The 14,008-nt window shown below is 37.5% G+C and overlaps 1 protein-coding gene across 4 annotated transcripts in view; it reads left to right on the top strand.

The window, feature by feature from the left end:
• The window catches only part of dagla (diacylglycerol lipase alpha), a 38,546-nt gene that overhangs the window by 18,552 nt on the left and 5,986 nt on the right, over positions 1 to 14,008 (top strand). For all 4 annotated transcript variants that reach the window (XM_023953431.1, XM_023953428.1, XM_023953429.1 and 1 more), the window contains 12 exons: positions 366 to 500; positions 604 to 681; positions 880 to 1,004; positions 1,257 to 1,407; positions 5,822 to 5,905; positions 6,448 to 6,525; positions 8,214 to 8,294; positions 8,528 to 8,670; positions 10,229 to 10,297; positions 10,375 to 10,447; positions 10,887 to 11,086; positions 11,830 to 11,956. In XM_023953431.1, coding sequence (XP_023809199.1) covers positions 366 to 500; positions 604 to 681; positions 880 to 1,004; positions 1,257 to 1,407; positions 5,822 to 5,905; positions 6,448 to 6,525; positions 8,214 to 8,294; positions 8,528 to 8,670; positions 10,229 to 10,297; positions 10,375 to 10,447; positions 10,887 to 11,086; positions 11,830 to 11,956 — 1,344 coding nt within the window. The remainder of the gene's footprint in view (positions 1 to 365; positions 501 to 603; positions 682 to 879; positions 1,005 to 1,256; positions 1,408 to 5,821; positions 5,906 to 6,447; positions 6,526 to 8,213; positions 8,295 to 8,527; positions 8,671 to 10,228; positions 10,298 to 10,374; positions 10,448 to 10,886; positions 11,087 to 11,829; positions 11,957 to 14,008) is intronic.

The raw sequence follows: 14,008 nt of genomic DNA on the forward strand, positions 1-14,008 counted from the left end.
TCCTTCTGTTTATTTGTATAATGTCAACTTACAGCTGAGGTCATCTCGAGCCATATACTACTGTATGTGTGTAACATTAATAATATTCTGATCATTCCAAATTATTAGAATCAAATCAGTATTATTTTGGAAAAATTGTTTAACCATTTACATTTACATTGTTCTTTGTGCAAAGCATGCGTTTTTTGCTTTGAGATGTTAACAGGAAAAAAATAAAAAATCAGAAGATGATTCTGATTTTCCAACTTTTTTTATACCTGTTATGTATTCATGTTCCTGTACTCAGATAAATATTCTACTCTGTTAAATATCATTTTTGTCTTTCAAAATGTTTCCTTGCTGCTGTTTATTTGCTTTGTCAAAAGGATGCTTACTCAGAAGTGGCGAGCCTTTTTGCAGAGTTCTTCCGAGATCTTGACATTGTGCCCAGTGATATCATTGCTGGCCTGGTGCTCCTGCGCCAGAGACAAAGGGCTAAGAGGTCGGCTATCCTTGACCAGGTATGACTCTCAGAGAAAAGGAGGAGGCTGAAAAGATTCTAGCTGTTTTGCAGGAAAATACCTGTGAATTATAACAAATGATTCTCTGTGTTCTTCTCCAAAGGCCAACAATGACATTTTAGCATTCTTGTCAGGAATTCCTGTCACTCGTAACACTAAATACCTGGATTTGAAGAATTCGGTGAGAATTTTAAGTCTACTAAGTAAATCAAACGTGTTTATAGCAGTATATGTAGTAAAACTCTGGATCTGTAGTGTTATATGTTCAGCTGAAATGATGTCCAGATAATTCTGACTATATTAGCTCTCTTAAGAAGAATTCTAAATCAGTAATGTGTGGGCTGCTGATCTGTATGCTTTTTTTTTTGTCCTCTCCCAGACTGAGATGAACATGTACAAAGATGTGTGCTATTATATGCTCTTTGCCATGGCTGCATACGGCTGGCCCATGTATCTGATGAGGAATCCTGCTTGTGGGTTGTGTCACCTCGCCAGCTCCTGCCCGTAAGCACTCAAGCATACACCCGCACAGTTTTATCTATTTGGTTTCTGTGTCTCTGGAGCCTCTTCTGTGCAGATCAAATATCACATGTGTCAACACTTGCCAAGTGGTAATCCACTGAGACAGTAGGGGTCTAGTTAGACTCACTCTGTGACAAATGCTTTCTACAATGTTTCACATACCCAGATTTCCTGTACTGAGATGGAAATTATTTTCATATACTGTTTGTTTTTGTCTGCTTATTTTGTTATCAGCTGCACGTCTGTTTCTGGCTCTCGGTTGTCTCAGTCAGTGACCGTGGAGGAGGACAACTGTTGCGGATGCAATGTTCTTGCCATCCGCAGGCATTTCCTAGACAAGGATCTCAAGCAGGTCCACATAGTCTACACTTCCTGCCATGATGCTGTGAGTAATCTAATCCGATTGACTAGCAGTTTGTGGTGTTTGAGTGGTTACTATAATAATAGGCTTTGAAAATCTACCCTTTTGTTCGGATATTTTACACCCAAAATAACAATTTCAAAAACTCAAAGAGGCTGTTGTTGGTAACCTATTGTATCCTAATCATGTACTCGAGGACTGGCATTATAATCATTTGTTTTGTTTACTCTTATAGCTCATTCACATTGGAAGTTCATCCTTTTTTATTTCTCTTTTTGTGAGAAATCTTGGAACATGTCCCAGCCATGCTGAGACCAAGTCTTCTTTTTTACTTTGTGTTACCTATTGTTTAACTAAAGGTTTTTTATATACAGGCAGAGTTGGTGACTGGTTCTCATGATAGAATCACTAGTTTTTTTTTAGCAGACACCAGAGCAATTGGAAAAATGTCCTAATTTGGAACCAACTAAGTGATAAATCTAACCTCACAATGGGTTTTGCCCAACGTGTTGTCCTTCATGAAGCAATCCAAACATACAAAACCTCTAAGGCTGCTTCTGTGTCTCAAAAGCAAACCGTTTTTCTGCTATAAATATTCTTAAAGCCCCAGAAAAGACTTGGCCATTCTTCACAGTAGTGATGGGCTTTATGGCTCCCTTTAGGGAGCCGAATCTTTTGGATCAGTTGATTTTAAAGAGCCGTGCAAAAGACTGGCCCTTTTGGCTCTTTTCATATTTATTCATTTTTAAGAAGCCAGCCTGGAGTTTATTCATTTAATCCTTTAAATAATCACAGGGAGGGTTGATGGGTTGAGAGCTGGATCAGAATAATTGAAATTCAGATTTTATACCAATAATTAAGTTAAAATTATTTTTGTAATATCAATTATAGCTTCATTTAACATATGTGGACAACGTGTTAAAGTCTGATATGGATTAATTATAAATATTCAACTGCCAGCATATACAGTGTGCAGGTGAGCAAATGCTTTTGGAAACATAGTGTATATAGCTTAATAAAAAACTAAAATCATGGTCCACCCCCTTTAATATTTTTTGTAGAAGCTAATAACTCAGAAAGGAATCCTTGTGAAAATTAACATTGATGAAATTCTCTTTTATGTTACTCATGACCTTGATCAGGTGAGGATAGGTTAACAGTGCAAGATAATTCAATCTTATTGAGAGACAGGACCACATTTTTAATAATAAACTAACCCCATTAATGCGAAATCAATTTAAATACACATCAAACCACTTCTGCTCCAAACTTCACTTACGGTAATTTAGCATCTACTTGAAAGCATAATATATGTGATACTTTTACATTTCATAATTGGAAAATAAATTCAGCCAACAAGGGGTTCATTAAAGGGTTAAGGGTCTGCTCTTTCAAGAACCCCTTTAAGAAAAAGGAATTAATACACCACAGTGATTAGTTCAGTTAAACTTCATTCATATTTAATTTAAGTTGATTAGTTGAACAAGGATACTTTGTGGTGAAATGGAGAAGGTACTGAGTACTACAATATCCTGCCTTGTTTATAGTAAACACATGTTAAGAAGCTTCAGTATCTCAGCAGTTGCAGTTAGTGAATAAGAACGACCCAATGGCATTCTTGTAGTTGCTTCTAAATGTCCCCCAGGCGAGTAAGTAAATAGAGTTCATTTGTGCAGTGCCTTTCTGCTCGTGTAAACAACTATTTCACTTTAAGCCACACTCATTCATTCACTGACACACAGGCCTTCGAACAGCATTTTAATGTGTCTTAAGCTTTTTTTTCCCCTCCTCCTTTCTTTAACATACATCCTCATTCGCTGTCAAATTATTTTTTACAACATTAAATTCTATTTTCATACAGTGTTTTGGTCACACTGTAAATGTTTTTTTTAAGTAAAATGTACAAAACAAGTAACATATCCCTTTGTAGTTTTTCCCTCAACAAGTGGATTTTTTAATCTGTTCTTTTTTTTTTGAGGATATTGTCAAAGTCTAATTTTAAAAAAAAAAGTGAATAATTTTTATCTGTTCTTTTTTTTTGAGGATATTGTCAAAGTCTAATTTAAAAGAAAAAAGTGAATAAAGAAGTATTTCTTTCTAAACCTCCACAGACTTTTTTACTTGTAATTTAGCAGCTGCCACAAAAGTAAATCAAAGTATACGCTGAATCTTTTTGAGGAGACAAGAGTAACAGTTTAATGTGTTTTAGATGTGGGTCATTATTGCAACAATCTCGGACTCATTTGTCTTTGGGTCTTCCTGACATAACCCTGCATTTGCCGCCACTGATTTGCACAGTGGAGCTGTTATGTTAACTGACGCTGCCTCCAACTATAAATACGCCGACTCCTAACTGTGAATTGAGCCAAGATGAAAAATGTTTGATGACAGAGTCAGCAGAGCTGCTCTTGTTGCTGGGCTGTGAGTCAAATCATTGCCCCTTTCACACAGCTGCTTAAAGAGTCTCCTGCCACAGATATGCGCTCTTTTACATAAGGACTGCAGGAACACATTCATGAGTTTGCATGGCAAAGTGTAAAAGGGAAAGCAGTGTAATTTTAATTGCACTTTAGGGGCACACAGGCAATTTGAAGGGTTTTACAGAAATGCTTGAACTTTTGCAGCATGAATAAATAACAATAATTAAAGATAATAAACATAAAATCCAAATGGACAAAAGGAAATTGAAATACATTGTAAGAGTGCAATATTTTAAAAAAAGGGCAACAGAAAATAGCAATATGTTACGTTTGGCTTCAATATAGAAACAGTTGAAGGAGATGCTTTTCATCTTTCAAGCTGAAAGCAGCTTCACTCTCTTTTCTTCTGAGTTCTAATAGCTTTCAGCAGATCTCTGTCTTGGGTTTTACACCACCAATACATCAGACAGTTATATGGGTCTCACACCACCAAGTAATTTAAAAACTAGCAGCAGTACTTGTAGCCAGTGTGAAATCTTGAGAACAGGAGTGATGTGGTCCATTCTCTTTGCTTCTGCTCAGTAGAAAGGTGAAACCAAAGATGGTCCCAAAGTCGCATTAAACAACTGCACAACGTGATCTGCAAACATTATTATCTTGTAAAGTCCTAAAGGGGTTCAGCAAACTCTTGTCTTTTATAATCAGAAATATGACTGAAATCGAAAGCAAGAATTTGCCATTTAGCTTAAACACCTTTTTTTATTTCACCATAGGAAATATTACAGTACATATCTGATGACCTGTTCAGAAAAAAAACCATTAAGATGCCCTCTTAGATTTAACATAATTTCCCTTAATGAATTAGTCTAATATGTACCATGTAAGAGTAACAGAAGTATTTAAACGTTATCAGCTATCCAGCCATCACCACAATTTGGTCTAGACCCAATAATTTAAGCCAGAGGTATGTACTTGTTCATTTGCCTTTGATAATAACATATTCTTCTGCATGCAGTTCCTTATTTTTTTAGTCCACAAGAGTTCTTAGGCAAATATATAAAGCTGTGAGAGATTTCAAGAACTAGACAAGGAAGTATCTTTAAGTGCATGCAACACAGTAAAATAAATACAATTGAGTGCAGGGTCTGAGGCTGCAGTAGTACACTTAACCTAGAAGGAGTTGACCGACTTATTTTGCTTATTATGTAGCTCCTTTTTAAATTGTTTAAGATAAAAGCATCTGCCTAATGGCTCAATGTAAATACAGATTTCCACACATTCTGTGTAATGCTTGAAAGCTGTTTACAATAAAGAGTGATCTGTGCATGGGTCAATTTGGCTTGCAGTGGAGAGCACTCTGCCTGTTGATGAACAATAATAAACTGTAAGATGACTGAATGAAATGTATTAAATCTACTGACTGATTAAATAAAAAACTACTTTTGAATTTAAATCAAAATATATATAATGTAAAGAATCTAAACTTACTTGTGTTGTAAAACAGAATTGATCAGATTTGTAGTATATATTATTATGATCAGAATTGAATACATTCCAGTAATGTTGTTAAGGTTTTGTGGCTATTTATCTAATTATATAGGCCTATGTGTTTCTTCAAACTTTATTCCTGTATGTACGTTAGTACAGTCACTATACATCAACCACATCAGGAGTTCTTCTCTTGTAAAGGTAATAGTGAAATTAGCATAAACTCTATTGCACAAAAATGTAAAACCAACTACACAAAACTTCATAAATTAATTTCTCTCTTGCTTTTAGACTTTTAAAGGGGGCTTTCATAAAAACGTTTTTGACTTTGTCCCTCTTCTTTTAAAGATTTGGACATGCATAATACCAACTCACACTTTGGTTTTACTGATTCACCAAATTGCATGCCTGCTTGAAGGAGGTTTATTGTAGATTTCTCCTTGTTTTAGCTAGACAAATTCATTGTTCTTTTTACTTACGATGATGAACTACTCTTTTTTTCTTCTTCTTTCATTTCCATTGTCACACAGGTTTACGAAACTCCATTTTTTGTGGCAGTGGACCATGTAAAAAGGAAAGTTGTCATCAGTATCAGAGGAACCCTTTCACCAAAGGTAAACTGTTTTTTGTCAGTTTTAAAACATGTAACAAATGTAACCAGTAAATTTTACTTGACCCTACTCTCACCTTAGCCCCTCCCAAGATAAACTCCTCCAGAGCAGGTGAACTTCTCATGGTTCAGTGCAGTGTTCTAAAACTCCTACACCCTTCAGATTAAGAGCGTGAGCATGACTTACAGCTCTGAGTGAAATGTCCTGTTCTTTTCATTCAATGTAAGCATTGGCAAGCATAATTTTAAACTACATTTTGACCAATAGTCAATTCTTACAGTAGTGAAATATATGTTTTATTTTAAAGCTGATAAGCAGATTTTTCATATATGGTTTTGAAAACAAAGGTTACCATTTGCAAAATGTTAGAGCGTAATAACATCTAAATGGAGCCAGGTTAAGATTTTAAATTTAGCTGTGTGGGTATGCGTGCATGTGTATGTTCATGTATGTGTGTGTCTTCTTTCTTGCTCTGATGAGCTACTATTGGGACTTTTTTGTTTGTCTGACTTTTTTTTCCCACTGATTATTTTTTCTTGTTTCAGGATGCCTTGACTGATTTGACGGGTGACTCTGAGCGTTTGCCTGTGGAGGAGCAGCATGGCACCTGGCTTGGCCACAAGGTCCGACGCAGACCTACATATTCTAGTCTGTCTGTGTTTCAGCCTGTACACCTCTAACATGTCAAAGATTTTAAAGTCTCACTCCAATCATCTTTTGAGCTACTTTCAAAGAGTTCACAGTGGCTTTTTCAATTATGATCAAGCAGTTTTAAGCAAAAAAAGACATAATAATAATAAATGTTATTTGTATAGCGTTTTTAATGGCACACAGAGGCGTTTCACAACACCTGATTGAAAAACAGTCAATAAAAACAAGAGCTAATACAATGAAAATAAAAAAATAAAAAAGACAGATTAAATATTAAAAGCAGTTTTAAAAAGATGAGTTTTTAGGGATTTTTTTTTTTTTTTTTAACATTGAGAGGTCAGTGCTGTCTCTGAGGTGTTGGGGCAGAGTGTTCCAGAGGGTCGGGGCAGCAATGGAGAAGGCTCTGTCTCCCCAGGTTCGATGCTTGGTCTGACAGGGGAGGGACAAAAGGTTTGCATCAAAGGAGCGCAGAGAGCGGGATGGAGTGTGATGCAGGAGCAGATCGGTGAGGGAGGGCGGGGCCAGGTTATAAAGGGCTTTGAAAGTGATGAGGAGAACTTTGAATTTGATGCGCTGAGCGATGGGGAGCTACTGGAGGACAGGGGTGATGTGTTCACGAGAGGGGGTTTGTGTGAGAGCAGACAGGCAGCAGAGTTCTGAATGTTTTGTAGCGTATTTATTATTTTAGAGGATGTGCCATAAAGGATGCTGTTGCAGTAATCTAACCGGGAGGTAATAAAGGCATGAATGAGGGTTTCAGTAACAGAAAAAGAGAGGGATGAGGGGAGGCAGGCAATGTTTTTCAGGTGGAAACATGCATACCGGGTTATTTGGTTAACATGTTCAAAGGATAGATTGGTGTCAAAGAGAAACCCAAGGTTACAGATGACTGGTGACGGAGAAAGTGGTGTTGTTGAAGTTTAATTGAAAATTATGAATGTATTTTGTGATGGTTTTGGGGTGAATTAAGACTGTCTGCCCTGTCACAGTAGAGTTTGAGAAAATTGTGTTCAAGCCATGTTTTGATGTCTGTTGGACAGCGGGTGAGTGTGAAGTGAGAGCAGGATGGAGTGACTGATGGTGTCGAATGCTGCTGTGAGGTCCAGGAGAATGAGGATGGAGAGCTGTCCAGAGTCAGAGGAGAGAAGGATGTCATTGGAGACTTTGAGCAGAGCTGTTTCAGTGCTGTGTTGTAAAAAAAACTGTCACTTCCTAGGACAGTTTCTGCAGAGCGGCAGTAGTTCAATCGAAATTTACTTCTGAGTTGTGGGCGAGATCGTTGGCGCAGAGCAACCAGCCCCCCCATTCCCCTCCCCATTGGTGTGACCTCAGAGCAGCGGAGCTCGTGGCCCAGACAGCAAATCTTCTACATCACGAATAAGCTCTTTTTTTAAACTGCATTTTTTTGTCTGTTCATGATTCAAAATTTGAATAAAGAAATATTCAGAAATGTAATTTTGACCTCAACTTTCTTTATATATGTCCTCTATCATGAGAAAATGCTTCGAGAACGTGTTAAAAACACCAAGCAATTTTCATCAGAGTGGGTCTTTAAAGGAAATTTAACCTGCTAGTAATGAAGTAATTTCTGTGGATCTTTCAAACAGATGTCTAGAGACTAAAATGTTGTACTCCGCACACTTTGTGTCCCTTATTTCAGGGTATGGTTTACTCAGCTGAATACATTAAGAAGAAACTGGAGCAGGAAATGATCCTGTCACAGGCTTTTGGAAGAGACCTGGTAAGAGGATCAGCAAGCTCGGCAAAGAAGGGCTGCCTCAGCAACAGTCCTTGTTTTGGATCGTTGAGATTTCATGTTAACATAATCCAAGTGCTTTATTCATTGCAATACCAGAAAATAATAATGCTATAATCTTTATCATGAGTATTATTGTCCACAGAGAAGTGAGTGTCTAATCTGTGATTGTGGAATTGTTCTATAATGAGTTTAAACGCTGTCATTGCCTCTCGCAGAGCAAGGGCACCATGCACTATGAGCTGGTGATAGTTGGACATTCCCTTGGAGCAGGCACTGCTGCTATCCTCTCCTTCTTGCTGAGACCTCAGTACCCCAACCTTCACTGCTACTCTTACTCTCCCCCTGGGGGCCTCCTTAGGTGAGTCAGACTGTGGGAAACAAAAGTTTTCTGCCTTATTAATAAATCAGTAAAGAGAAAAGAAAACTATGCCTACTGCAGAGATGTCGTTCATTTGGTAAACTTCTTCTCATATTCTGAAAGGGTAAATGGTAAATGGGGTGTCCCTAGAAAAGGTTTTTTCCACCTTCATTAAGCCCCAAAGTGACAGCCACAAGTCAAATTCATCCATGCACACTCACATCCACACACTGATTACAGCTTTTCAGCCATACAAAAAGATAACCAGACCACCAAGAGCAGTGTGTCTTGCCCAAGGACACTTTGACTGCAATGTGGGGATTGCACTGCCTCTCCACCAACACCACCAAAAGTTGACTTCATTAAACTGCCTTCATGAAGAAACAAAATTCTCTAAGCAGAGCTCCTTGTTTTATCAAATAAAAAGACTAAAGATTCATTACAATTATATAATTTTACTATGAATAAACCCAAAAACAACTTAAAGAACTATTTTAGCCTCCCACATCAATGTAACTTGTTAATCCCTCCTCATTTACATTATTTATAAAGTACATTTGTTCATGTTTTTGGTTAACTATTACATTTTTTGCATCTAATCCTGCCGTTTACTTCCTTTGTTTGACACCATGTCATTTTTCAAAAAATACTGTGTGATTTTAAAATATTGAAAAGGTAATAATTCTTATTACAGATTCAATAATGTGAAACATTTCTGTTATAAATAAAAGAATGGTCTTTTTTGGTAAAAACTGTCACTTTTCTTTTAATAAATAAATATCAGCAGTTCTTTGTGTGATGATTCCAATGCACTGGCTGCAGTGAAATAGAAGTACATATCACTTTGCTTACCTATGCTGTTTTTTTAACATCAATATATGCACATTGACGGTGCTTGATGTTGCATCAGAAGCTCCAAATACATTACTGTTCGTGACATTTCACCCAGAATCCGTCGAGACTCTCAGACACCTTTTTAATGCCACATCCTGAGTGAGAACCTGTAATCTGCAGCGACATTTGAGTTTCTCAGATCAAATAATCGTACTTATCTTTTTCATCATCAAAGCTTATAAGCCAGGCTTTTTTTTCTTTAACACTGTTTCATTTTCTGTGAACTTAAAACTGCCTATCATCTCTAATACACATCCAAGGCATTTCTACGGACGCCATGTTCAGAACTCTTGATCGTGCTTCTCTTGCTGTCTGTGTCATCAGGCGTTGTGCCTTTATGTCTTTATACAAATTTAGAAGCTGACCTTTAGGCAAAAACAATGTGAATTCACTCAGTTCATTATTCTGCTCATAGTATATTGCTTTTGGTCACTTTTGGAACCCATAAAGTGAAATTTGAGTGCTGTATCATAATGTGAAATTAATTGAATTAGCCAATTTTATGATACTAATAACTGTTATAACTATTATATTTGCTATTGGCGTTTAAATGGCAGCCATACATAGTGAAACACCAAAAATGTTGGATGTGGTCAAAAATACCATTTCTGTTTGATTTTATCTCTGAACTTTTGTTTTTCCTCAACCTTTTCTCCTTCTGTAGTGAGGATGCCATGGAGTATTCAAAGGAGTTTGTCACAGCTGTGGTATTGGGCAAAGACCTAGTACCAAGGTATATTTTGTTTTTGCCACTGTATTTTATTAGTTTCACTTGTCTGCAGTGTTACCTTGGCTTGTGGTTCCTTGTAGGCTCGGTCTGTCACAACTGGAAGGTTTCCGAAGACACCTTCTGGAAGTGCTGCAGAAAAGTAACAAGCCGAAGGTAACATACTCCCTGTCAGACTTTCTGTAACATTGCAAAGGATGGTAGCCTTCCTGTAATTTGTTGAAGTCCATTTTATTGAAAGAAATATCAGACATCGCACCAGGTATGGTGCAAAAATCAATAAGTAACAACAAACTGTAGCAAAGCTGCAGCGCAAAGAATTTTTGTTTCTCAATAAACACTGATGTAGTCATTTTTTTGCTGTTCTTTCACTTTGGTAATCTTAATTTAATTTTGGTACAGGTCAAAAATCCACTGCTTGCTTTTATTTAAAATGTAGGTGAACGTGCTGATGTCATTACCCGAATATGCTCCTTTTTCTTGGTACCTTTCCTACAGAAATCTGACTTGACTGTGCAGACAAACACTTACTTACAGCTGCATCATTTCACAAAGTACTATGATAATCACCACCAACACTTTTTTTTGAAAACAGTGGAGGATCATTGCAGGAGGCACCAAGTGCATTCCCAAATCCGAGCTTCCAGTGGAAGATGATCCTCAGCCTGCACCACCACCCAACAGTCGTCTGTGGCTTCACCCCAGTGACCTCAGCATCGCCCTGTCAGCCTCCACTCCTCTCTACCCCCCTGGCAAAATCATCCATGTGGTGCACAACCATCCACCAGAGACCTGGTAAAAATGGAAAAAGTTGTTCACCTTTATGGCAAGATAATAGTTACATTTTGAAATTAGGAGTTAACAGCATCATGGGACAGTTTGGCTACAACTACAGTCATTTAGGTACTGAATGATGAAAATGTAGTGTGAGTTGTAGCATTGTCATGTGTATCTTGTTACAAACCTGTGAAAAACTCTCTTTTTACTCATAAAAATTAATAAATAAGATAATTTTGTTTTCCTTTTTTAATTTATTCTATTATTTTTTTACACCATCACTCTATAAGGATATGGTTGTGCTTTTATTGCCATAAACAGCAGCCAAAGACAGTTTAACTAAATTTTTGAAAGAAAATGTGGACATAAACAGTTGATAGAATTTAGGCAACTTTACATTTAATGTCAATGGGAGCTGTGTTTCACTTTCATTAAATACTTTTTTATAAAACATTTGTGTAAAGGAGCCCACTTTCATGTAGTTAAATCATCATATACTCTGTGTTGGAGGATATTTACAAATCACAATAAAAGAACATTTTAAAGAAAGATCTGCTTACTTCTGGGATAAATTAGATTGGCGAGTTTTGAAAAAGGCCTTTTGCAATTTTTTTTAAATATATTTCCAATTAAGAATGTCTGGAGCATGTATATATTTTTCATTCATGCCTTATTTTGTTTTTGTTTTTTTGAACACCAAGTTATATCTGTTGTGTTGCATTTGTGCATTCCACCATGTCCGACCATCTCTGCTTCTTTAGCTGTGGGCAGGAGGAGCCGACCTACTCGGCTCTGTGGGGAGACAACAAGGCCTTCAACGAGGTCATCATATCACCCGCCATGCTGAATGAGCACATGCCCCACATGGTGATGAAGGGCCTAAATAAGGTCAGCTTCGTTGTGTTCTGTCATATATTGCTGAGGGTGTGGTGTACATTAAAAACTGGCTTATTGGACATGTTTGTGTACCAACACCAGGTGTCGATGGCAAGTTATGTTGGGGGGTTCCTTTCTAAATATAATTGTTTGGGTTCCCTTTTTTTTTATTTTTGGATGTCAGTGGTTTGATATTTTTAGGAAATGTATCTATGTATTTCTCCTGGAATCTAATAAATCCAGGCTTTTGTCATGAATGAACATTTAAAGGAGTCACATGGTGGCTGAAAAGACTACAGAGGAATTATTATTGCTTAGGAATAAAAATCTAATTTTTGAAAAGATTTAGGGATTTTTAAATATTGACAGGGAGATCTCATAAAGCTCTTATTTTTTCCTTATGTCCTTTGTGTTGCTCTTGTCTCAAAGCATGGGTTTGTTCCCTCACAGTTGACTCATGCTCTTTTCTGGTTCGTCTGGGACGGAACAGCAGTTTTGATAATGGGCTGTCTGTGAAGATTTTCATTCATCCAGGTCATGTTTTCACAGGGTAACTTGTGTATAGGCGGGTATTAATGAGGGCAAATACCTGTATTTTTCTGACTCTAAGTCTTTCTGGAGTACAGGTCGTAGCAGCCAAAAAAAAGGCATAAGAAAGATGAGAAATTAAGTACCACTGGAGAATAAGTTGTACTTTTGGGAAAAAAGTACAATGTTGCGTCAGAATCACTTCTGTGTCTGTAAAAAAAAATGTCCTAATGCAAGTAAGAAAAATATAAAGTTCAGGAGTAGAACGATCAGATTCTACTTTGTTTGTTTTGGATGGTGCCTCTTCTTCTGCGCTTCAGTCAGTAACAAATACTGATACACACCTACAGTACCCTCTAGCGGTTGTTAGTGGGCAAACAACTATATATGAGCCTTTTTGTGTTTATAAAAATCACATATTAGTCGCTCCTGAGTATTATTCGCAAACTATGCAAAAAAAGAAAAAGCCCAACTTCTACTCCGAAAGATACGGTAATCTGTGTTGGATGTTTTATTTGTCGGTGCCGTGGAATGAACCCTACATGTTGGATGTTTGGTGTTGTCGTTCGTCCTTGTTGTGTTTGTGAGTCTCTGTAGAGGTGTGTGCTGTGCTGCGTTTGTAGTATGATGCTTTTGATTTTTTTCTGCAGGTACTGGAACCATTTTGTCCCTTCCCTGAGCATGATAATTTGGAACCAGAGGAGCTGGGAGTCATTCAGCCATCGTGCAGCACCACTCTGTTTACAACCTCACAGAAAGATTTACACCTTATTGCATCTGCTTCCTCCTCTCTCATCCACCTAGACTCTGCTTCTTCTGTCTCTGAAACTGAAGATGTCTCTGTCCCCCTGACTGTAGTCTCTTCTTCCTCTCTTCCAGTTTGTGAGTCTGGTTCTCCTCCACCAGCTCCTCTATCAGACTCTACCTCTGCCTCTCAGCCGTGCTTGGTGGCTGGCCCTTTGTTTTCTAACGCCACTACTACCACACACTTGGAAGCAATTCCAGTTGACAACAATTCACACATTCCACCACAAACCCAGTCTGTACCACGCGTCTGTCACCCCTTCGAAGATGCTGTCACGACTCGTCTTCCTGAGACCTTATCCAACGAGTCTCGAATAGAAAAAACTCCTCAGGAGATGCAAAATACCTCCCCACAACCTTCAGATAATGGTGGATCACAGATTTTAAACTGTACTTCTGATTCTGTTGCGTAAGCTTTGTGTAAAACTAGTTCTTCAGCTGCAACCAACCTTAACAGTGAGTGTGTACTGAGCCTTGTATTAAATATAAGATGATGCCTTTCATTTTAAACACAAAATTATCTTTTTTTATAAGTGTAAGCATTAAAGACTACTTTATTATACTGTGAGCTTTCTTAAAAAGACTGCAGATTTGGCATACACTCTGCCCTTTTCCTGCTGAAAGCAGCCATGCACACTCCCACTGTTGTAGTTTGACTAGTTTTGCATTTGCAGAAATAAGTAAAAATGATAAATAGCTTTTCTGAACGGCTTTAATTGGTTTTCCATAAAC

The sequence above is a fragment of the Oryzias latipes genome, chromosome 3, assembly GCF_002234675.1.
Source record: "Oryzias latipes chromosome 3, ASM223467v1".
Classification (NCBI taxonomy): Eukaryota; Metazoa; Chordata; class Actinopteri; order Beloniformes; family Adrianichthyidae; genus Oryzias; species Oryzias latipes.